This window comes from Lycium ferocissimum, chromosome 4, assembly GCF_029784015.1.
Source record: "Lycium ferocissimum isolate CSIRO_LF1 chromosome 4, AGI_CSIRO_Lferr_CH_V1, whole genome shotgun sequence".
NCBI lineage: Eukaryota > Viridiplantae > Streptophyta > Magnoliopsida > Solanales > Solanaceae > Lycium > Lycium ferocissimum.
The window spans coordinates 34107026-34132056 of NC_081345.1; the positions used below are offsets into that span (position 1 = coordinate 34107026).

Genomic DNA, 25031 nt, shown 5'->3' on the forward strand with positions numbered 1-25031 from the left:
TCTAATTCTGGGCTAGCATTAGAAAATAGACCAGCCTTTTGCAGAAATCTACTCCTTATATTATTCCAATCAATGTTTAGTCAAATTAAACAGAGGAAAGTGACCAGGTAGCGTTAATTGCAGAAATCTTGGTGATTTGCTCTAGGAAAAATTCTTGGAAGTACAGATAAAATAAAAAATCAAATCTTCATCATTCCTTGACATTAAACCAGAAAAACGTGTTTACCATTCGGTGATTAGAGACTAAATTTGTCTTAGTTGAAAATCAAGTCAGTTTCCATGTGGCAACTTTGAAAAGAAAAAAAAATTTAAAGATAATGATAGTGGTGAATCCACATACTTAAATTAAAGGGTTGACTCAGGAAGTGGGTATTTTAGTTTGAGTTACGTTTCAGCTTCTCACTTTTTGCTCTCCTGTACCAGTGGAATCGAAGTCAAACTAATTATTTGCTATGCGTGGACAGTGTTATTAGATACGTATAATGGGTTGAGAAGTTGCAATTGAGAGGTAGAAGTAGAATGTATTTTGTGTAATTAATCGAGGTGTGTTTATACAGGCTCGGACATCATGGTTATTAAAAAAATGCACCTTTAACCACTATAAATACCAACCCTTGAACCATCTTCATTTCACAAAGAACAGAGCATAGAGCAGTGAAGCTCACTCCACTACCCTTTGTACGAGTTTCAGCCTTCTGACGAACCAGAAGTTCATGCCAGGAATAAAACACTTGCTTATCATTTCTATAGCTATCAATGCAGGGCTAGTGTTGAAATTTCTGCATGATGGAGATGAATGGGCTGGAAGGTCTGTTCCGAAGGGTGTGCTTCCTGAGGCTAAGCCTGCAAATGGGTTGCAAACTTTGAGCCGTGCAACTGATATGCAAGATCAGTACATCAATCTGGACCAGTAAGTCCAACTCTCTTTTTCTCATTTTTAAGTTATATATACGCCTAGACAGTCATCCAAAAGATATTTAAGCCTTATTAAGATGTACGTTGAATTTATAATCTTGAAAATAAGATAATTTAGCTGCTATAAATTATAATAGTAAAATGGTGTGAAAATTTCTTGTACTGAACTTACCACAACGCAAAACTGTTCGCAGTTCATGTTTACGTTAAGCCATTAAAATGCATAGTTTTTATAAATAATAATCAGAAGACAATTTTCCAGCATGCTTCTCAAGCCTAGTAATTTTTTTTCCAAAATGGTAATTGCTGTCAAACCGAGACAAAAAGTTGGCAAATCTCTGTGTTCTTGCCGGTAATGGAGGTCATCAATGGCGAGAGAGGGATGGGATGACATCTTTTGCTGATAAAACAGAAGGGTTTCAGCGTTCAGTGGCTGATTTAGGATTTTTACTCAGGGTATTTGAAAAAATAATTGAACTACTTGAGCTAGCCTTTTACATTTATTTAAGGTGTTCAAAATTTAATATATGTATATGAACATAAAAAATTTATCCTAAATATATAATGTAATTTTTTGCCCAGAATATTTGGGTGAACACCCTGGGCAATGACTAGATCCGCCCCTGTCAACGTTTGTTCTGATTTCTGTTAATTTCACCCTAGTGGGGGTGCATTTTATCTGTAAGGAGTGATGGGGGCTTGGAAATGGCCAGGAGACAAAAAGGAGGCAATCTTTGAAATGAGAGTGAATTGGGCTTCTGCCTCCTGGGGAGGTTGGTGGTGAGAGTGTATGTTGCTCGGAGTCATATAAATGTTGAAATGTCGAATTCTTCAAAAATAGTGTATTTTTTTTTTAGAATTAGAATTCAGTACGGGTGTGGCAGATATATTAGGGTGGGCATGCTGATGCAGGTGGTTGTGGGGCATGAGGCATTAAAGGCAAATTGCTCTGATTGTTTAACTTGTGTTGAGTGTTTTACACTTAAAAACTATGTCAGTTATTCATTGAGACAATTGACGGTCGTTCTTGAAAATTCTTATGATGGGTGAGGCACAAGTATTACTTGACATGTGAGGGTGATTATTTCTTTTTTCTTTAAAAGTGTGTGGGTCCCACCTCTATGACCCCTCTCATCCTTAGTAGTTAGTACTATTTCTCTCTCCAACAACAGCCTTCAATCATCAGCCCTTCCCTTTTCCATTTCTTTTACTCTCATTTTTGTATCATTGAATTTTCTTGATCAGTGTTCTGGTCATATCTTTTGTTTTTCGCCCAACTTTTTGTATATTCAGCATATATTTATATTCTTCGTTTGATGCTTGGTACGTGCAGATAAGTCTGATTGACGCGGATATTTTTTATTTATTAGTTAAATTAATTGCGTCGATTTTGTATATCTACAAATAAAATTAAATCAACAAAATCGGGTTTTTATACGTTTTTTTGAATTTTTCTTTTTTCTTGGTTTGATGTGAAATATTTATTAGAAAATTAATTTGTTTTTTTTTGTGAAATATGATGCAAATGTCATACTATTTTATACAATCATACCTAATTCAGTTCATTTTAATCAATTACATACAGAACTATCAATAACAACGCCATAAAAGGGGAAATAAAATTTATATCATACACGGGAGCTTCAACTTCTAAAAGGTGAGTTCTTTCTAACTTTATAAATTGTATATACTCGAAAAAAACTTGATTAAAAATGGATGGATCGTTGTGAGGGACAACAAAAACATCAAAGGTGTAATTGATTCATTTAAATTTAATATATATACGGACATTGGGATAAAATTGCAAACCAAACATGGTGTTAAAATTTTAAGAAACAAAAACCATGACAAAGTTAAAAAAAATATTTACAAAGTAGATTATATCATGTTGGTTTGATTTGTCTTAGTTTGACTTTTTTTTAGTTAAAATTAAATTAAATTAGTTATGATAGGACTTTTTTCTTTATTATCAAACCATTAAATTATTGTTTTTTCAATTAACTCAATTTATCGATTTGTTTCCGATTTATCTATTTTCTTTATATACCCCTACTTGGTATAATGGTACTTTTGTGCACTGTGTTGGTGGAATGACGGAAAAGTTACTTTAATGGATGTTTATTGTTGCTCAGATGTAGGTTAAAAGTTAAAATTCAACATTTTTATTTTTATCACTATCTTCTTCATTGTGAATAGCTTTAATTAATTAATTATGAAAATTCTAATTCAGAACATTACTAGTAATTCTTTTCACTGTGTTACCAAATGGCTCGTGCAAACAAACTAAAAAATATAAATTATATTTGTCAAACTTAGCCAAATAGAGGTTAGCAAGGGGGTTGGAGTAAGTTAGGGTCTAGGGGTATCGGAAGGGTGAATTGAAGAACTGATGGTAGGTGAAGAGAGAGAGAAAAGTTAAAGGGAAAACGATCAAATATCTCCTTTAGTTTAATAGTTAAATATATATGGTTAGATAAATATACCCTTCGAATAAGTACACAAATATACCCCTCAGTTGACAGAATCCCCAATTCCACCATTAATTTTCTGATTTAACTTTTAAAAAAACGGAAAAGGACCAAAATTACCACGAAAGAAAAATAATAATCTATCCCCCTTCGAAATTATCTCTTAATCTGGCTTTACGTGGAATATCCTACAAAATTATTTCTGCTCAAATAATTTTTTACTCACTAAAATAACTCAATCCGACCAATTTTTTTTTTCAAAGAAAAATAATACGGAATTATTTTTATATTTTTTTGAAAAATTATCCGTATTATTTTTGCAAAAAAAAATCATTAATTTATTTGAGGGTAAAATAATTTGAAGGGCTAGGATGACCTATTTAACTTTTTAAAAAATATAACCGTAAGCAGATAATCGTATGATAACGAAGCGAACTATTTTTCAAAGTCATGTGAATTTTGGCCCTTTTCCGTTAAAAAAATCATGCTCGACCCGCCCCAACCCGCAAATTAAATTCTTTCCACCCTTGAGACAGCTTCACTTGTTACTTTGCTTCAACATTTTGCTACTATGCCTCTCTTGCTTTCTGTTCCCCAGGCCAGGTTCTGCTGCTATGCACGAACCCACAAACCACCATGGATGGTGGTCCTTGATTCTCTCATTGACCAGACCTTACCATTCTTGTGTTTTGTACTTGCTGGATGACCCTCAAACAACACTTGCCCGTACTAATAATCAAAATACACTTTCATAAGTATTGCTTGTATATTGTACCAATCTTTATTTAGTAGTCATTTTGGATTCCAACGCCATCATGTTGACTGGAAATTACTTTTAGACTAGTTACTATTATAATTTAGATTCTTGTGGGTCCACATACAGACCACCTATTGTCCTTTGAGAATATCTAAAAGACTAAAGTTTGGGACCCTTAAGATTTGGAAATGCACTTTAAGACCCATTCTTTATATCACTTGGAAAAGGTTGATGGCTGATACACGTGCACTACTTAGAGCCTGTTTGGATGGGCTTAAAAAAGTTTTTATAAGCCAAAAAAATTAGTTGGGGAAATTTCAACTTATTTTTTTTTGCTTATAAGATGTTTTCAAATTTTTATAAGTCTACTTTTAGATAAAGTTTTAAGTTAAACGGGTTCAATTATTTTTTTTTTTTATTTTAAGACAAAATGACTTAAATGCCACCAAATACTCAAAAAAGCTGAAAATAGCTTATAAGTTGTTTTTAGTAACTTATAAGCCAATCCAAACGGGCTCTTAATCCTGAATGTTTTTTGGGTCATATTTCTGGATTTACCAACTTTTTTGCAGCCATTTTTATGTTACTACCTAGAACTAGTTATCCTTAATGAAGCGCTTGACTTTTAGGCACTTCTGTTCTGCCGCGAGGCTCGTGGGGCAGAAAACTCCGTATTTTGGCCCGTTGATTCATATTAATTTCATATCCTTCCTTTAATGGAAAAGACTCATAACTCTGCCTCACCTAACTGCCTAATCTAAATTAAATGATGTTGCAGCAAGGACTATTGTCTAGATTGTACCACCTTTGAATGGTACATTACGTTGCATTGCTGAAATACTTTATGTAAATGTAATTACTGAAACTGCTGAAATGATAAATCTAGAAATCTACAAATGGTACTGTATTCATAAGTGAAAAATGGATCTTCCAGTCCACTTAAGAAAGCAAGTGGTATTTAATTAATATGATTACAGGATGAAGCTTTAATATCTTATTACACTCTCTGCAGTGGTGATCCGACAATGTACGAGACCTACTGGAAGCAAATGGGAGACAAAACGACACTTGTTTTATCAGGTTGGCAATCCATTAGTTATTTTTCGGATACCAAGAACATTTGCTGGTTTCTGGAGCCAGGCTTTGCAAATGCAGTAACTAGACTGCACAATCTAGTCGGGAATGCTCAGACTGGAAATTATCACATTGTAGTTGGAACAGGATCTACACAACTGTTTCAGGCTGCGTTATATGCTCTCTGTCCATCCAACGCACCACAGCCAATGAGTATTGTATCTGCTGCCCCATTTTATTCGGTGAGTAATGCAAATTATGATTCTTTTTCCCTTCAGCGAATTTCATGACATGGAATTCATCACATAGTGGCTTTGCATATAGTTGACAGGGGAGGATCTAGAGGTCTGGCTATAGGTTCATGTGAACCAAACTAGCTTTCGTTCGGTTTCTTCTGAATATATATTAAGACACTAATTCATATTCTCAAAAGCAATAAAACATAAAAGCTGATCTAGTAAGAGAACAAAATTTGGATTGGGTTGTTATATAGTACCGTAAGAATAATTAAGAAAACACATAAAGGACATATATTAATCCTAAGAGACATCTTAGTTACCTTTCTTTGTTACGAAGTAGAAAATTAGGATACAAAATGCAAAAGAAGACTTATTACAATTGGGTTTTTTGCTTTAAACTTAATGGGTCTGGACTAAATAATGTATTAAATTTCGGTGGCGTTTTTTCGGTTCGGTTTTATGAAACTTCGGTTCGGCTATTTCGGTTTCGGTTTTTTGAAATAATCCCAAAAACCGAACCAAACTAGTTCGGTTCGGTTCGGTTTGTTGAAGTTTCGGTTTCGGTAACTTATCTAAAGCTATAGGTTTATAAACTAATATATATTAATAAGTTGGGTTACACCAACTTTTTTTTTTTTTAAACTTATAAAATAATCCCAAAAAATAATTTAGTTTTTAGCTTTATCTAAAAAGCGACTTATAAGCCAAAGAAAATAAGTTGGGCTACACAACTTTTTTTTTTTTTTTTTTAACTTATAACTTTTGTTTTATAAGCAGCTTTTTTTTTAAGCCCATCCAAACAGGCTCTAAATATCTATACATTTTTGACATTGAACTCAAGTATTAGTTTAGATTAACTTGAGGTCGCTATAGGAACTCATAAACTTCAAAATCCTGGATCCGCCTTTGACAGCTAATTAGGCAAATAACAAAATTTAGTCTGGTCGTGCTTTAATAACAGCAGGACGGCCAACATTTGACAGAGTTCTGGATATATTTGTAAATAGAATCCACACCAAGGCAGCCCTCGTTTTCACCGTTAGAGTTATATTTTAATTTACATTTACAGAGGTTCATGTTTCTGCTCTAAAAAATATCTCCTCTTTCAGTAATAGCTTCCTGCAGAAGCAACGTTGTACAGAACATATTTCTTGAATGTTCATATTATTACCTTGCTTTGTCTACTCATTTGCTCCTAGAACCAATCAAACATATCTTTTAAATTGTGAAGTTTCTTGTATTTAATGTTTCTCCTACAATTTGACATTATGAGATCTTCAAGTAATAACTCCTGCTGTCACTGTTCCCTTTGAATCCATCATCCTTAATTACAATCATATGCTTCAACAAGATTTTCCAAAATAATTTAAAGCATGACTCATACCTTACTATTTAAAGCATGTCGTGTTAACTAAGAAGTTATATTTAGGAGAATTATGTGTATTGGTTGCACAAAAATATATATCAGATCATTCCCTCATTTTCTCTATGTAATAAAAAACCATTGACTGGATTGTGTTCTAATGGGTTCCCACTCTCAATCAGGCAGTCACAGGATAATAGGAACTTAGCATTCAAATCAAGATGCCTGAAAAAAAAAAATTATAGGAACCATAATATTGTGGCTTACAATTCATACTTTTCAACTTCTTGCAGTCGTATCCATTGATCATTGATTGCTTGAAATCTGGGCTCTACAAGTGGAAAGGTGATGCCTCAAAATTTAACAAAGACGAGCCTTATATTGAGCTTGTGACTTCTCCAAATAATCCTGACGGATCAATCAGGCAAGCTGTAGTTAACGGCAGTGGAGGAATACTGGTGCATGACCTAGCTTACTACTGGCCCCAGTATACTCCGATCTCATTTCAGGCAGACCATGACATTATGTTGTTCACACTCTCCAAATGCACTGGACATGCTGGGATACGTATAGGGTATGTTACTGGTTCCTGTATTACTATTACATTTATATGACTCTATTTCCTTTTTAGTCTATTTAAAAAAGAATGAATATTTGAAAACTTCTCATTTTTACACTTACAACATGCTCTTATAGCCATAGAAATGTCATTACATATTTAAGACCACAAGTTATAAAAGTACTGTTGATATGTGTCAAAAGTGTTTCTTTCTTTCTTAAACTTCGTACCTAGTCAAACACTGTCATATTCAAATGAAAAAGGAGGGAGTAATATTTAGGAACTTTAGTTATTCCGTTCCATCTAAACTACTTTCTTTCATTTCTCAAAGTAAGAATTTCAGCAGAAACCAAATTAAAAGACAAACTTCACGTAGTTTGAATGAGTCAATCCATTTCTCATTGGATTATGTATCAGTGCCCCAAAAATAAAGACCTTCTCATGTTCGGTTGAATAATTATCTGTGATTATAATGGTACGTGGGTAATGACATACTTGCATATTTTGGTTGCAATATCCTCATCAAAACTGTAGATGGGCACTAGTGAAAGATAAAGAAGTTGCGAAGAAGATGACTAAATTTATAGAGATCAGCAGCATTGGTGTCTCTAAAGATTCACAGCTCCGAGCTGCTAAAATCCTTGATGTTATTGCTGATACCTACGAGCACACACAGAAATTTGATAAGGCTACACCCTTCTTCCATTATGGCTACAATGAAATGGCAAAGCGATGGAGACAATTGAGATCAGCTGTCAGCAAAGGCCAAACATTTAGTTTACCCGACTTTCCTGTTGAAAAATGCAACTTTAGTGGTCAGACATTTGGAACACAACCTGGTAATTTTAGTTTACTCATTGAGCTATATCTAGCTTTCCGACAGTTCTTTTGGTTTTACTATGATGCCAATCAACTTTCTTTCCACACTTTTCAGCTTTTGCATGGCTAAAATGTGAAAAGGCCGTAGACGACTGTGCAAGCTTCCTGAGAAAGCACAAGATTTTGACCAGAAGCGGAACCCATTTTGGTTCAAGCGAAAAATACGTGAGGATCAGTTTGATAAGCCATCAGGAAGAGTATGGTGAATTTATTCAAAGGTTATCTCTGATCAGCTGTGTGTACGCTACATGAATAGAGTTTAGTCTTTTTTGTAGGTATAGATATTCTCTAAGACTAAGTGATGCAGAGGGCTGTACACAAAAATGTATATGTTTGTATTTGTAAACTTATTGACTCTAAATCAGTGACGTTGCACAAGTTCAGAGTAAACACCATTGCAAATACATCCTCAATATTGTTTGAACCTTTTTCACTCAATTAAGGACCAAAACAGATACATATCCTATGTAGTGGTGCCGCCCAAATTAAAGATTGCTCAGAAACATGTATATCTATTTGAAAATAAAAAAGAAAAGGAAAGGATTTCTTGGAAGTTCATATTTTCCTTTTTCCAAGATGAAAAAGCAACACAAGTGTAGAATATTACCAAAATAGCTTTGATTTCAGCAGTGCACGGTGCAGCAGCACAAAGATAGTCCTGCTCATATAAGCCTTAATTCATATTCACCAGCCATTGTTATGTACCTCACCCATGGAAGAGCTTGATATCCACTTTTTTCAATAATTTTGAGATAACGAACCTGCTCAATCCCAAAATGTAAACATGTACTTAATATAGTAGTGGAAAGTAGGTGCATTGGTATAAGGAAACTCTATTATATAAAGTAATAATAGTGACTTCCAACATACCTGCATAAAAACTAATATGTTCATATGCTGAATCATGAAATTCAAAATCAGAACACAACATCACGGGAGAAAATGGAGCTTTTTCTCCGCAAGGTTAAGATAAATTTACCTGAATTCCTGAGACTGTAAAATATGGTATTTCAAACTTAACACGGATTGGAGCTTTTCTGTCAGGAGGTGTATCTTCAGATATTACACTTGGAAGTCTAAATTCTGCCCTCAGCATATAATCCTGTGCATTAGTTAAATTTGTGACTGATAAAACCTGAAGACAATCTTCTACAATCAAAGGGATACATTACAGATATACTATCATTTTTGCTCAATCCTTACCTTATTACCCGGGAATGACTTGATTTTCCATACCACTGCATCTCTCTCAGGAGCATATGTAGCATATCCCATCGAAGTTCGTATGCTGGGATTCATTGCATCAGATGGCACAGGCAACTCGATTTCAACGTTCGTAGCAGTGCTGCCACATATTAGCCAGTTAAGTTGAAATATTTTAAAAAAACACCGATTTAAAAAAGATGACTTCAACAAGTTAAACTTTCCTATGCATATGAGAAAGGAGAAGAATGCTACCTACGCTCCTTAAATTGGCTTCTGGCCTTGACTGACATTTCAACCCGGCTTCTTGAATGTCTTTCAACTTGAGCTTCCACCCAAATCAGCGGCTTCACCTGAATCCATTACTAGTAAAGTTATGAACTTTTTAGTCCGCCTAAACTAAGGAAGAAGAGCAATCATAGGCAACACTTGACACTACAATGAGAATATATATAGTAACAGAGAACATGAATTGAACCTGAGTACTAAGTCTATACGTCATCAGATCAAATGATCCATCAGGAGGTATAAAAGATATTGTGCGATCATTTTCAAACCGAGCCAGACGCACACACCTGAATATGCAAGCTAAATGGTTTAGGCTAAGAAGTTTATCATCTGGAAGTACAGTAAGCTCGGGTCAAGGGTGGTGTGAGCAATTCATTTACTGATTTTACAACATATTGAGTAAGCTATTGACATATTTACTATAACTGCTTACTGGTGAAATTTGATATCGTCCAGATCAATGGATTTGCCTTTGGTAGGTCGACCTTGAGCCTCCAATAATACTCTGTCATTAAGCCCAAGCTTGCACTCGGGCATGCCACTGCAAGACATAAGAAATAAAATTTTCTGTCATAGCAGGATAGACCATTGCAAGAATATACAAATTTTGGTGTATAATCGTGGGCGAACAAATAAATTTTACGCTTGTGGAAAAAAATAGATTTTTACGCTTGCTTTAAAAAAGGTGTAAGCCAATGAGAAGAGCTCGTCATGGTGACCAACGAGGAAATGTAGAAACAATATAAGATCAATTATACGAGACAAGTCTTGAGAATTTATTGAAATAGCATCACTTGATAACCAAGTACCTCAAATAAGCTCTCATCTTTAACGCCCCATTAACTTCAGAACGTATTAATTGGCCGTTGCTGTTGACAAGGAGATTAACATGTTCAACCACATCCAAGTAAACCTGATTCAAGACAAAGAAAGAGCAACATTTAAACTAACAGAAGAAGTAGAAAGAGTAAAGCAAAATGATTAAGGACATACTTCATTATTCTTGTAATATACACCCTCACTACGCCATGAAACTGCATTTGTCACAGCCATCGGGGGGTGCTGAGTGACTTCCATTCTGTACGCATCCGTCTTTATAAACTCACTAAGAATCTTAGCTTCGGTATATTGAGGGTAACCAAAGTCCATCATTTCGTCAAGCAATTCATACTGACATATTGTTATTGGATGAAATCAATAAGTTATCTACCATAATCTGAAACCTTTAATCTTTAAAGTTTTGTTCCTTATACTCACCACAACAACGAAGTTATCTCGTAGAGACTCCTCTTCCAGTTCTTCAAAGTAATGCTTAAAAACCTACAAAAGGAAAAGCAGACTGTAAGAATACCTCTCACTTAAATTTAAATTCCTCGTTAAAAATTGGTTGGACCAACTTACATCGACTACACGATGTAGAAAGAAAAGGAGGCTAGCAGCATTGGAATTCTGCCTCGACGCTGCCAGTAGGTAAATGTTCTTGTGCTGTATAAACATGTAGTTCACGCCATTTTCGTGACATACTGGTCCATGAGATTCCAAGTCACCCTATTGTCAGTAGTGAACAAACTTAATAGCTTAATTGAGAAATCTCATAGTCCATCTACTTTGCAATCTTGAAATGAACAAGTTAGGAGTTGGAATCCATTTACGATGATAAGATGAAAAACTAAATATGAAGCAAACTACACTTTCAGAGATCTCAATTTGACTTAAAGTTCGACTACTCACCCTGATGTCCATTATTCAAATTGTGCATCATAACTACTTTATAGTTTATTCTCAATATTTCTTGCTATGAGCCACAAAATCTCATCCTTATACGAATCACAAGAGTTAATTGTTTGTCATTTTATTTAGCCAAATCCAGGCCATGTTCCAGTAACAGTCAAAAGGAGGAACTGATGATTAAGCCAAACAATCTAGAATTGAAGTCTCCCGGCCTATTCTTCATCAACTTATAATGTACCTACAAAACCAAGGCATGTTATGCTTAAACGAAAAGTAGGCTAATTTAGTAAGAAGACAAATGGAACAACCATTTCATTTGGTGTGATAATGACATTAGCTAAGCTTAAATGCGATAGTGAGGATCCATATAGCCGATCCCAACTTATCTGCGACTGAGGCATAGTTGTTATTGTACAAACGGAACACCAAAGAAAAGGGGGTAAAAAACTATATGTAGTAAAATCACTCATTGGAAGTCAGACACAATGTGAAACATCATTAAAGGATATCCAAAATAAACAAAGTTAAACTTAATTGAGACAGTTTAATTAATTTAAAACACGTCATCCCAGAAGCTAATAGTACAATAATATCTCAATCATATCTTAGCAATTCAGAAGCAGTACACTGTATGTACGTGACCAAACGCATAATATAAAACTAGCTAGCAAGAATAGAAAGAAAATAAACAGGAAAATTAAAGGACAATACAATTGGAACAGTAAAATTGAAACGATACAGAGAAGATTGACATAATGAGGAATATCACGTACCTCTTTCTCGAGGAGCTTAGTGAAGAATTTCTCGACTTGTTGAGCAGTAACGTCACCTCTATAGTCACGACTTATAAGGCATCGGCCTTTCATATCAAGAAGAAACAGAGCGGAGGTAGCACCTGCCATTGATCTCCACCTGATCACCAGAAAAATATAGAGATAAGTTCGTAATATTGAACACAAATAAATCATGCAAATGTAGAATAGTGAAGAAAAAAACATAGAGATACGTACGTGATATTGAACACAAATAAATCATGCAAATGTAGAATTTTAGTGAAGAAAAAAATATAGAGTCAATTTACCTATGGGTTAATTCTTAGTTGCTTCGCCTAGATGTCAAGAACGACAAAACACAAAAGTATGAGATCTGGTAATACTGTTTGATTTGTCTAACGATTAACGAGGTTTTGAGATGGAACCGGGCGGTAAAGCACGTGTTTTCGTCTATCATATATAAACTGTTACACGTACGGGACACAATTGGGATTTAACTTATAAGATCGCTTAAGGAGGGGATTTGGACATAAACAATGTCATATTAAAAAAAATGTAGTATTTGCAAAAAGTTGAAAAACAATACTAAAAGTTGAAATTGTGTATGAACATGTAGTTTTACTTGAAAAAAAAATAGAAGTTTTGTGAGTTAAAAAATATTCTTCACTTGAAAATTGGTTTTCATCTTCAAACCTTTTAAAATATATATATATATATATAGAAGGAAAGAAAAAAAAATTAGAAATATTGTCTTTTTTTTAATAGTAGAAATATTTTATAATTTAAATTAAACTACTCAAATCTTCATATTAGTAAATAAAGTTTCTTACAATAAGATCTAAGATAATGTATAGCAAACACGTGACTAACATCTTATTAATTTGAATTAACCCTAACTAAGATCAATAATAGGCTTTATGTCTTTTGCAAATACTACCATAAAAACAATAAGTATGGAAAATAAAGAAATGTGACACTAATTTTTTCATGTTTGTGTATATATAAATTATATTAAAATGTATATAATACTTACTAAAAACTAGCTTTAAGCCAATAATTTATGAAGCCGCCCTTGGTTAGTGATCCAAGAATATGTCATGAAAGTTGATATTCTTTCCGATTTTGAAAGTTCTACAATCTCAATTGTATAATGGCTGTCACACGATAAGTGATATCATTGACTAGTAATGCACAGGTGGTGAAAGTTTATGATTATTTCACCGAGCATCTTGAAATTTCTTTGCCAACTTCTGCGGATCACCCTTGTGTAAACATTGAGAAGCCCACACATGACAGATCCAATTTTTATTACTCTTGAGCTTTGCTCTCTCTGGTCTCCCTGCAGCGCTACAAGCATTCTCCAAGCCCCTGCCGAGGATGGTGACATTGACTAAGGCACTAAACACCTGCGATTATAATGCTGACCCTCTTCTTGCATCTGCTGAATCTCATTCAGCAATCAGTTTACTCATGTTGAGGGACGTATCTTGCCATCTCCATACTTGAGAGTAGGCAACGCACAAGACTTCCTTCCTAAACATGGATAGTGGAACTTTAACAACAACAAAGAATTGGTTTGTCCTATCAAACTAGAGCATTGGGGAGCCCTGAGAACTTCTGTTGTGACTCTTCTAATATTGCTTCATTTCTTCAGAATCTACAGAAGCGTGACCATGCCATAGGACTTACTATTAATGAATCATGCATATGTTATCCTTGACAGGGATTCAGATTTAGAGATCCATCTCTAGTGCTACGAGAGTTAAGCTAATAATGGGAAAAGTGAATTTAGAATCTTGAGAAACTCCTCAGTTCCTTCTCTGCATTCTACCAAAGAGAAAGAACTGTTGGATTTATGGCCCCTGGAAGAAAAAGAATTTAGTCAAATTTGGTATCGCTACACAGTGCATTGCTCGTACAAGTCTCAATGATCATCGGTATCTTACTAATGTGCGGTTGAAAATCAACGAAAAGCTGGGTGGTTTGAATTACTATTTGCCTAAAGAACTTGTCTCTGAACCGACTTCACATCCCACTTTGATTGTCCGAATGGGTGTCTATCACCTTTTGGACCTGCAGATGACCGCCAAGAATTTGCAGCGGTGGTTAATTCTAGACAGTGGCCCAGCATTTCAAGCTATATATTCAGCAGTTGTTTGTGCTAAGAAACAAGGGTCGACATTTATAAATTGTTTGTGTTTAGCAGTATTTATTGGTAAAGATGATGGTATTTTCAGGGAGTTGTTGCTGGACTTTGTTTTAGTTCTAACATTAGAAAACCTAAATGAATTATAGTTTTCAAGAATGTAGTGGGCGAGTTGCGGTCGGTAGACTGCGATGTCATACGAAATGAGCTAAAGGTGTCAAGTGGGCCGGGTCGGTCCGGGCCATTCAAATGTGGGCCACAAGGGGCCGGGTCGGGGCCGAGCCGGCCATAGTTTGGGCGGGGCCGGCCGAAGAGAAAGGTGTCCGCCCACCCCACCCTGACATGGGGCTACACATCTGCCAACCGAGCTTCTGCTAGTAGTCGGCCGGTTTTAGTTATGGGCCGGTCGTGTTTTAGTTAGTGGTCGCCGGGTTTTAGTTAGCGTGGGTCGAGCAGATTTTAATTATTTTTAAAAAAAAATTCTAATACTAAAATTTATTAAGTTTAACTTTAAAATCTAGTTATTGTCAACTTTATTTTAACCATCAAGTTCCTTAAATTATACTTTGGCCCTATTTTCAATCTATAAATACCATTCATTCTTCTCCATATTATCTCACAATTCCCTACTCTCCTCTTTCTCTAAATTTCCTACTCATCTAAATGGGAACTAAATGGGAACAATGCACATGAGTTTTGATACTAAACCAAAGTTTTTAATTAATTATCTCATCTGATCCTAAGTCCTAATGTCATGTGCAGATTGTCACCTCTCCATCATCGGCGGAGACATTTCAATACGCTAAAAAATATTTATATATATATATATATATATAACTAATAGTTTATATTATTATATACTGTATAACCTATTGAAATATTTTTGAACTTGTGTAAGCGAACAGCAAGATAGTAACTTAAAAGGGGTATTTGATTTATTTCACGCATCAGCAATTTCAGAGGCTTGTCATTTAACCGATTTTGTCACCTATTATAATGTCTTGTTGCTTTTGGGCACCGATCAATGTTTGTCCCTCCTGCGTAAATTTATCTTCGGAGTTGCCGCCAGTAGGATTAGTTTTACACAATTACATTTATAGTTCTATTTTTGATCACGACAGATTATTATTCTTGTAAATAAAATTATAAATAAAATTATAACAAAAATTTGAAAAGAAATTCAAAGGCTCACGAGCCTTTAGTTTTATTAATCGATAATTGCAAAGTCGAATTTAAACTATAAAGCTTACAAACTTTCCCCAAGTTCTTACTTGAATAAGAGACGCATTACATGAGTTAAAATTAATGGTTAAGTTTTAATTAACTAAAGTAAGATTCTAACTATGGTTTGAATAATTAATAAATATTTCATATATTTGCTTCCAAAATTTTAAGAATCCCACAATTATAGCTACAAATATTTTATCGATACAATGTTTTTAAAATACTTATTATTAGTAATAAATGTAGTACTTATCTTTTTTTTGTTTTGTTTTTGAAGTGGGCCGGCCGGCCGGTGCCCCCGGCGGCCATCACCCGGCCGCATTGTGGGTCGGGCTTGGGTCCACCTGTCTACCCGTTTGCCCCCTAATAAAACCCACCTAAATTCTGCCCCTTACACCTCTTAGCCAAGGGTGGGCCGGGCCAATGTAATCGGGCCGGGTTCGGGCTGGCCCGGCCCACTTGACACCCTTAATGAGCTTGCTGCAATGAAACAGGCTTGCCTTCGTTTGGAGAACAATAATGTATGGTCTCCAAATTTCACAGTCATTGTACAAAAGAACCACACTATAAGTTTTTCTAGACCAACTCATTGGATAATGCTGCTCCTGGGACTGTGATTGACAATGCGATTTGCCATCCAACTATCAACGACTTCTACATTTGTGCTCATGTTATGCCTACTGGAACAACACGAAAAGGTAAAAGTTCATTTGTCCGCAAATAATTGTTCAACCCTATACTCTATGGCAAGTTGTTTTGATTAAAAGTGAATTGTTTTTAACAAAATATATGCCAATATTTTATATATAATCATTCAATTCTTATTTTATTGTACTCAAGTCATTAAATTATTTTACTCTACTTTGTTTCAAGTTTCACAAAAACTTACAAAATTAGCTTTTGTTATTAAAAAAAAAATTCATTCAACTTTACCCAAAAATCGCAGCAAGTCACTGTATAAGTACTAGTAATTCTTTTGTAACCAAAATAACCATTCAACTAGTTTGTGTTCATAAAAAAAAAATGTCGAGCCCTAGGGACTAAAAAATAGGTTAGCACTTAAAATTAGGCCTTATAATCTCTAACTTTGCTCTCACCAAAATCAACTTTCAAAATTGAATCTTTTGGACTGATTCACCATTAAATTTCATTTTTTATGCGTTTTAGATTGCCCTTCTTTGTTAATATGATGAATATCTTAAATTTTCGCCTTCATATTTTGAGAGCTTTAAATTATTGTCATATTGAATCGGTCTTTAATTTTTGCTTGTTGTGGAGTGGAGAAGAATAAACCATCACTATATGTTCATGTACAATGCGTGTATAGCAAATGTTTGGTAAAGGATGAATTAATATCGCTTATTGTTTTAATCGTCGTCGCTATGAATCTTATGTTGGAAATGAATGTTTGTTGACTCAAAATGATGTTGTTAATGGCAACTGTTTTTGGAGGTTATATATATTTAATGTAATTGGTATATTGATGAGATACATTGTTAGAATGTAAATTGTGGGATACAAATCATGATTTGGAAATGAAAAAAAAAAATTAAGGGCCTTGGGGTCCATGCCTTAGCTTGGAGAAAAATTCTGGGATTATTGGAAATGTTGTATGAATTTTGGAATGTCCTTAAATGTTGTCAGTATGGGTTCGTTAGTATGGCGAATGTATAAGCGTCGATGTTAGCTTGAAGTGTAAGCCATCGAATCAATTTATGAAAGATTGTTGAATGATGTAAAGAGAGTTACTATTATTGCTTTGCCTTTCGAATTGATTATCGATGTTGCTAGGTTGGTTATTGTGGTTGTTGTTGATTGGATTGGGCGAGTAAACTTTTAGCCTATTTTACGGGCATAAATTTTTGTAGAATTAAGGCAAACTTTTATGAATTTAAGGCCTAAAAGTCATTAGCTAATGTTTGGCATTTTATGGCTTATTTTTAGATCGTCGCAGTCTTAATCATAGTTTGGATAAGCTTGCCGGTCATTTGGAGAACTTTGGGTAATTCCTTTTTGGCATGTCTTAGTTAAATTAGGCTATGATTCAAGCATAAACTCTATTTAAATCCGAGCTTGTATTTTTTTTTTTTAAATTTTGATCTAATAGGGAGTTCGAACCCGGAACCCAATGGGTTAATACCGAAAGGTAAAATTTAAAGATTTCAACATGAAATTAAAAAATTTAAAGACCACCCCAAAAGAAGGTTGCCCATTAAATTTAATGATATAATAGTTCATCACCAAAAAATGGGCAATTCCCACGAATGCCCTTATTTTTAGGGTGATCTTAATTTTTGCCCATTAAATGGTGGTCTTTAATTTTTGCCCTTCGTTAGAACTCCTTGGTTTGGTTCGAATCCTCGCTACCAAAAATTAAAAAAAAAAAAAAAAAAAAAAATTGCAAGCAAAGTAGGTTTGGATTTGCTCATATGCATGTGAATTTTGCCTGAAGGTAAAATTCTGTTAAGTTTCATGCAAAATTCTGCCTTAAGACAGAGTTTTGAAGGTAAAATTCAGCCTTGCAAATCCAATCCTCTACCTTGCGAAATTCCTTCTTTTTTTATGTTACCTGGTAATTCAACGAACCTGTAACTTTGACAATAAAAGCGGCAAAATTAAAAGACCATCAATTTGATGGACCAAAATTAAAGATCGCCCCAAAAGGACAATCCGCGCAAAAAAACCACGCCCCTTTGGCAACAAAAAGGAAACCAATTGCAGGCCACAGTAATAAAGCACTCATTGAGCCAAACGTTATTCGGACCACTGTTATTTTCACCGTCTGTCTCTCTCTCTCTCTTCCGATCCCCTCTACTTCCCTTCACTTTTGGTCTAAATTTTTATATACCAAAAAGGTAAAGAATATTACTCCTAGTAGACACATGAGATACTATGTGGAACTGTATTGCAGTTAAAGGAGTAAATAACTTGCTATATATTACATAAATCTTTGCAGAATCAATACATGTTAATTAAATACTTCAATTGTTGTCCTTCTAGCCTAGATTGATATGGTTGACCTCTCATTATGAGTGGAAAAAGATATTTGTTCTTCAAGCCTGTCATAAGTGTTGCGTCTGTTTCTGTTACACTAAGATGTCCAAGCGACTTCTAGCATGCATGTCTACCCTTTCCATTATTCTCTGTATGTGCTTATGATCAATATCGAATAAAAAAGCATCATCATTTAAAAAAAAAACATTCAATCGCTTAACGCATAAAAATGCGCTCACTAAACTAGTAATTTTTTTCCATTTTAGACATCAATTAAATATTGTTCCTATTTGACTCCCGAACTAAAAGCTCATAGCACTTAAGTTTATCAAACACAACTTTGCTTACCAAAATTCCATCTTCAATTTAGCTACATGCTAATATAAATTCTAATTTAATTATCCCATCTTTTACCTAAGATTTGCAAAGAATTGAGAGGGGGAAAAAGAGTAACTCTAAATTAAGCTAAAGAATTTAAGAAAGGAAGAAACCGATTCACGTCCGCGACCTAAAGAATTTGCAACAACATGTTTAAAATACTACTCCACCTTCATTTCCCAATTTAACTTTTTTCTAATTAAAAAAACAGATTTATTGGGTTTGATATATAGACATATTTGAGAATCCTAAAGAATAGCTTACAAAATAAAATAAAAAGACAAATTTAGGGGGCCGCATATACATTAAGCCAATTTTTTTTTTGTATCTTATTTACCAAGCTCTTACTGATCTCATGTTAAAATGGTCATATGACTAGATAATGGTCACCACTCACCACTAATGGCCAAGAAAAGAATAATATAATATTGGAATTCAAAAGAGTCCATTGCAGAATGAGTTGACCATGCGCATTAATTAGGACCTACTAATAGAGGTGGTAGAGTATAAAGATGATATTGTAATCGTAAAAAATAGTATTCCTTTTAGACAACTGATAGTCGAGAAAGGTATAATAGTTTATCTATGGGCAGAACAACAACTATATACTTGATTTTGGTGTCCTTTAACAAAAAAACTTATCAAATAAAAACAAACAAAACCTTCAAGTAGATTAATCGTTAAACCATTCCTCGTACATATTTCTCTCTACTTGCTTCTTTTTCTCAATTTCATTCTTTAACCTCAACTTTTTTCAAGTTCTTGTATCTTATTTAAAACCAAGCTCTTGGCAAAAAAAAAAAAAAAAACATGGTCTCATGTTAAAATGAAACGTCAGTATGATATATGTGGAACTATTGCATTAAAGGGCTTTACCACTAGACCACTAATATTTCTTGTTCATATACTTACATTGATTTAATTTATAATACTTTTTTTGTCCTTTAAAAATGGCCTTTTTTATAAAAAATATAAAAAAAAAGAAAATAATATAACAATTAATTATATTTTGTGTCACGCATTTTTGTGCAAAAAAAATAATCGAGTCTTAAAAAAAAAAAGATTTAAAAAATATTGAAAAAACACAAATTCGTAACAGAATTTTCCATCGGTTTTTTTTCGTCGATTTTTACCAGCTTTTTAGTAGTGTTTGAGAAGAATGTAAGTATTGAATTTTAGAGACTCGAGAGCGACTAATAGCACTTTTTTTTTTTTTTTTTTTTTAAAAAAAGAGGATATAGAAAAGAATAGAGAGATAAGAGATATTGTAATTTCATTTATGAGTTTTTTTTTTGTATCGTAAAAATAGACTAGACCAAATTTGACTAAGTAATCAAGAATAATGTAGTGACTAAATGAGTCCATTGCAGAATGTCAGTTGACCATGATTTTAGACCTACCCTTAATAAGGGACTATTTATTGATAGCCCTATCTAGTGAACAACACAAAATATTTTATTAATTCCTCTATCTAGGTTTTGCAGATGAATGCATAATACTCCAAAAAAAAAAAAAAAAAAAACGGAAAACAAGCAAGATATATAATTGTTTGAAGTCCAAACATTCCTCAGGAAAAATACAAGATGCCTATGTTAGGTTTATCTTTTTGTATTAAAATTAAATTAAACAATTATATCCCAGAAAATTATATATTTCACTTTTTTATTCCGAACATATTTAAGTTATGTGTTTTTTTTCCATTAAAACCAAACACCACTACCTAAAAGCTCCTCCGAATAGATCAAAGAAATGTTCATTTTGTATTCGACGGATCCAAATTCGTCACTAATCGTACAGGTCCCATGGCGAACTAATGTTCATATTGACATTACCTTTCTATACTTGGTGTGAAAGAATATTCTTTCCATACATCCTTTGCAATTGAACAGAAGTGCACAAGAATATTTTTTTTTATCTTCACATGAGAATGTTACCAGCAATCACCTCACAATAATGATTTCTTTATCCCACTTAGTCTTACTGATTAGTATACAATATATATATCCTCAAACAATTCAAGTAAAAAATTGGAATATATAGATAAAATTATTCCAACTCATACCCTTATTTTGTCCTAAATTTAAACAGTTAATTTTTTAAAGCCTACTATTATATTTGTTTATTTCCATTCTCAAAACAAGAGCAAGGTCAAAACACACCGACGCAGAAAAAGTATGGGGCGTAATATCGCGTTTCCTTCAGTCTATTATCATTTAGCATATATTTCATTATACATCGCATATAAATTTATTATATAAACAAGAAAATAGAATATAATTTAATTTTTTGGGGTTTATGCATTAATGGTGATTAGTTTCTTAAGCTCATCGGCATGATATGTTCTATACAAGGAATATTCATAGTGCGCAAAATGTCAAGAATAACAAATAATTTAGTTCAATTGTTTTCTAACCAAATATGTCAATCTATTACCTAGACATTTACCAAGGGCAGTAATGTACGTAGCATGTTAGTACCAGCAAAAAGAGTGATCAAAATGGAAAAGAAATTGATACAAACATGAAACATGTGGATTTCAACAAATTAAGGATCGAGAAAATTCAAATAATGAGTTTGACACAGCTTGTATGCTATTGCGATTCATTCATATGACAGAGAAAAAAAAATGTGAATATGCATATTTAGAATTTTTTTGGTTGTCACTGGGTGGTGCATGAGCAGGAGGAAATGAAAGGGTAGAAGTAAAAATGGGAAACAACCCCACACCTCCGTGATATTATAATTATTATTAATATTCGAAAGAGGGTCATAGTCATCTTTTTTATCATAATGTTATGTACATCGCTCCCATTTATTATTGCCTTTTTGTCTTTTGCCTTCATTCCTTCTCCATCACTAAATTATGCTTTTTGCCTCCTTATCATCAGTTTTGTTCACAACTTTTGCTATATTAGATTTTGCTAAGGACAAAGCTTCAGAAATTTCTCTTCTGCAATTAGGTTTCCTTTGTGTGGCTTCATCAGTAGTGGTAAAGAACTTTTTTGTTACTTTTGTAACCAGTTTTCTGAGAAGAAGGTAAAAAAAGGTACTTCACTTTTCATTCTTCTCATCAGAGAATTAAACCTAGATCACACATACAGGTAAAGTCACAACCGTTTAATTATGTTGTGTTCTATTTATTTTTTTGGTTCCTTATATTTAATTCCTTTTATGAGACTTAACTTTTCTTTTTTCGGAAAGTTTAGATAAATTAAAGTTCACTAAATTCTTCCTAAATCTATCTCATAGTCTTGATCTAGGGTTTACTTGTTCTTTTATTTACATTTTGAAAATGTTTATATATACATTCCCGGAACTGCATTTTTCAGATCTTATGTTTATTAGAGTAACAAAATGTATCTCATTACATATAATTGAACTCATCAACAAATTCAAGCACAGTCTGATTATTCTAGTATCTGTGCACTAGCTAGTTAGATGATGTAGATAAGACAAATTCTTGATCTAATTTGAACAAAGCATGCAGAGTTCCTCCTTAACCATTATAACAAAAAGATAAAAGAAAGAAAGGAAAAATAAGATGAGCAAGAAGAAGAAGAAGATTAAGAATTTTTGTTGGAGAGCGGTCAGAAATCTAAAATTTAGAATTTAAGCATGTAGTCTTCTTTCTGTCATCCAGCATGCTTTTATCTAAGTGATCTCATACTTCACTATACTCCAAACAAAATAATTAAGAAAACTAATTTTCTCAAGGTATTTTCTCCTCCCTTTTGTGATTTGCTCTTGATTGAAACCAGAATTATTAGAAAGCATAATTGAATATATGTTCTTTGATGTGTGTTAGGTGTGTTAAGGTTCTTTGATGGTTACATATTAATTCAAGACAAAAAATATTTCAGGAAAATCCAGAGTTGGAGAAAATATTGAAATTAGGTTAGAAATAATTAAGGAGAAATCGTGACTGTAATTTTAATTTATAGTAACAAGTAGGTAGAATGAGTAGATCAATTTTTTTTTTTTAAAAGTACATAGCTTAAGGATGTTTATAAAAAACAATTGAAAGAAGGGTTTAAATTAATTACTTGATGTTACCTTGGTGCAGCTTAGAGAGGAAATATGGCTTCATCCAGCTGCTACAACTCCCCTTGTGCTGCCTGCAAATTCCTTAGGAGAAAGTGTCTGCCTGGTTGCATCTTTGCACCTTATTTCCCACCTGAGGAGCCACATAAGTTTGCCAATGTCCACAAGATCTTCGGGGCCAGCAATGTGACCAAGCTTCTAAACGACCTCCTCCCTCACCAGAGGGAGGACGCCGTCAGCACTCTGGCCTACGAAGCCGAGGCCAGAGTTAGAGATCCTGTTTATGGGTGTGTTAGCGCGATCACCTTCCTCCAAAGGCAAGTCGAGCGCCTCCAGAAGGAGCTCGACGACGCTAATGCGGATTTACTCCGCTATGCTTCTTGCAATGACGTGTCCGCGCCACCATTTATTGGCCCTCAGGAAATTGGCTCATCACTTCATAACATGACACTTAGTAGGAGAATGGGGTATGATCATGGAGGAGGTTATCATTTCCCTTATCCTCCCTCATCATGGAATGATCAAAACCCTTCTGGAGGAGGAGGAAATATTTGAGCCTAATTTATAGAGGGTTCATGTTTCTTGGTCATTTGAAAAAAATTGTGTGCTTTTTAACTATCACTACTACTACTACTAGTGCTATGGTTTTCTAGCTAGTCCTCCTCACATGCAATTTCCTAGCTAGACCATTGAGTCACTATGGCGAAAATTTGGGATTTTTAGACTTTTAGTAGTTGCGTGCTGCTAGAAAAAAAGTCATTCTCTAAGTGTTTTATGACTATAATGTGTCATCTTCAGAGACTACCTAAGAGGTGGAGGTAACTCTATGGCTGCTATATCTTCTGTTTGTGTTACTTTTATTTGAGAGTACTCTAGAAAAATGTCCATGTGAAGAGGCCTATTTTATGGGATTTGCTTATATTAATAGTAATAAATTATTTCATGTCATTGTAAAAGGAGATTCTCACTAGCACGAGTATGTAGGTAATTAAATAGATCCTATATTTGAGCATGTATTTCTTGTTTATGTTTTATTCAGCTTTTGTTCATATGGCAGTATGGACCACGTTTCAATACCTAATAATCTGCAAAGCTGCTAAGCTCCTTTATGTGATTTTCTAGCTGAAAGACACCTATCCAAAGGGCACTGGAACAGGCAAGGTCTGACTGCTGATTTAAAAATATTTTAAACTCAAACTATGTTAACCTATATCATTTTTATCATGTTATTATTAATGCTAAACATTTGGAAATACGCAGGGTAAATTTCACTTCTTCAACCTCTGTAAAGATAATACTCTTTTTTTTCCAAAAGAAAAAGTCTTGTTTAGCCTAAAGCAATTACCTATTGCAAGTATTTATTCAATATTAGGGCTAGCTGGGGTCGCGCGCGCGGGAACAGAAAACATTGAACATGCACTTAGTTCAGGATTTTTAATTTACGAGTACCGAATCATAATGCGTGCTGAGTACTGAATAAATTATTTATACAAATAATTTGAACCAAAGCTACTCAATTCTGCCGACTCTTCAATTCTAGGATATTAAATAGGATAGAGGGTTAAATCCACAGCAGGCGGTGTTGCCGCTGTTATGTAGCACTAGAAAGATATTTGGTTAATTTTTTCTCCCCCAGTTGATGTCAGAAGCTCACTTTCTTTATATCTAAATCAGCAATTCCAATCAATAATTCTATCATGTCTAATTCATTGTCATCTCGAGATCATCAAAGAATCACCTTTGGGTTTGAGTACCATACGCCCCTTGTCGGTTTTTTCTCTATCCGAGTAGTGCCAACCTCTGCTATTACCAAATCGGTATTCAGGGCGGCTCAACGGATTTCGTGATCTAAGGCGAAACCATATTGAGAGGCTTTAAATTTATCTTATAAAATTTTGTACACTATCAAAATTAATTGCTTTCTAAATAATAAATTAATCATTTAAGACAAAAATAGCGAATTTTCAAAAAAAAAAAAATGCACAAAGAATAAAGTGGT

General features: G+C 34.0%; 3 protein-coding genes across 6 annotated transcripts; 2 read left to right on the top strand and 1 right to left on the bottom strand.

The window, feature by feature from the left end:
* Positions 1-378: 378 nt before the first annotated feature.
* On the top strand, positions 379-8823 carry LOC132052456 (tryptophan aminotransferase-related protein 2-like). Of its 2 annotated transcripts, XM_059444001.1 has the most exons (6): positions 379-910; positions 2501-2572; positions 5153-5456; positions 7110-7390; positions 7910-8214; positions 8310-8823. In XM_059444001.1, exons 1-6 carry the CDS (start codon positions 714-716, stop codon positions 8504-8506), a joined length of 1356 nt encoding a protein of 451 aa, XP_059299984.1. In that variant the 5' UTR covers positions 379-713; the 3' UTR covers positions 8507-8823. The 2 variants fall into 2 exon arrangements, with proteins under 2 accessions (XP_059299984.1, XP_059299985.1); XM_059444002.1 differs by lacking the exon at positions 2501-2572 and having other exon boundaries at positions 392-910; positions 8310-8817.
* Positions 8004-23163, bottom strand: LOC132052457 (AP-1 complex subunit mu-2-like). Of its 3 annotated transcripts, none has more exons than XM_059444004.1 (13): positions 23045-23163; positions 12250-12388; positions 11147-11293; positions 11003-11065; positions 10739-10915; positions 10555-10658; positions 10179-10286; positions 9936-10032; positions 9713-9810; positions 9458-9599; positions 9234-9356; positions 8862-9015; positions 8004-8035 (listed from the first exon to the last, which is right to left on the bottom strand). In XM_059444004.1, exons 2-12 carry the CDS (start codon positions 12376-12378, stop codon positions 8917-8919), a joined length of 1287 nt encoding a protein of 428 aa, XP_059299987.1. In that variant the 5' UTR covers positions 12379-12388; positions 23045-23163; the 3' UTR covers positions 8004-8035; positions 8862-8916. The 3 variants fall into 3 exon arrangements, with proteins under 3 accessions (XP_059299987.1, XP_059299986.1, XP_059299988.1); XM_059444003.1 differs by having other exon boundaries at positions 8004-8166; XM_059444005.1 differs by lacking the exon at positions 23045-23163 and adding an exon at positions 12558-12679 and having other exon boundaries at positions 8004-8166.
* Positions 23069-24036, top strand: LOC132052458 (protein LATERAL ORGAN BOUNDARIES-like). The gene has a single exon (XM_059444006.1). It carries the CDS (start codon positions 23069-23071, stop codon positions 23585-23587), a length of 519 nt encoding a protein of 172 aa, XP_059299989.1. The 3' UTR covers positions 23588-24036.
* The last annotated feature ends 995 nt before the right edge of the window (positions 24037-25031 follow it).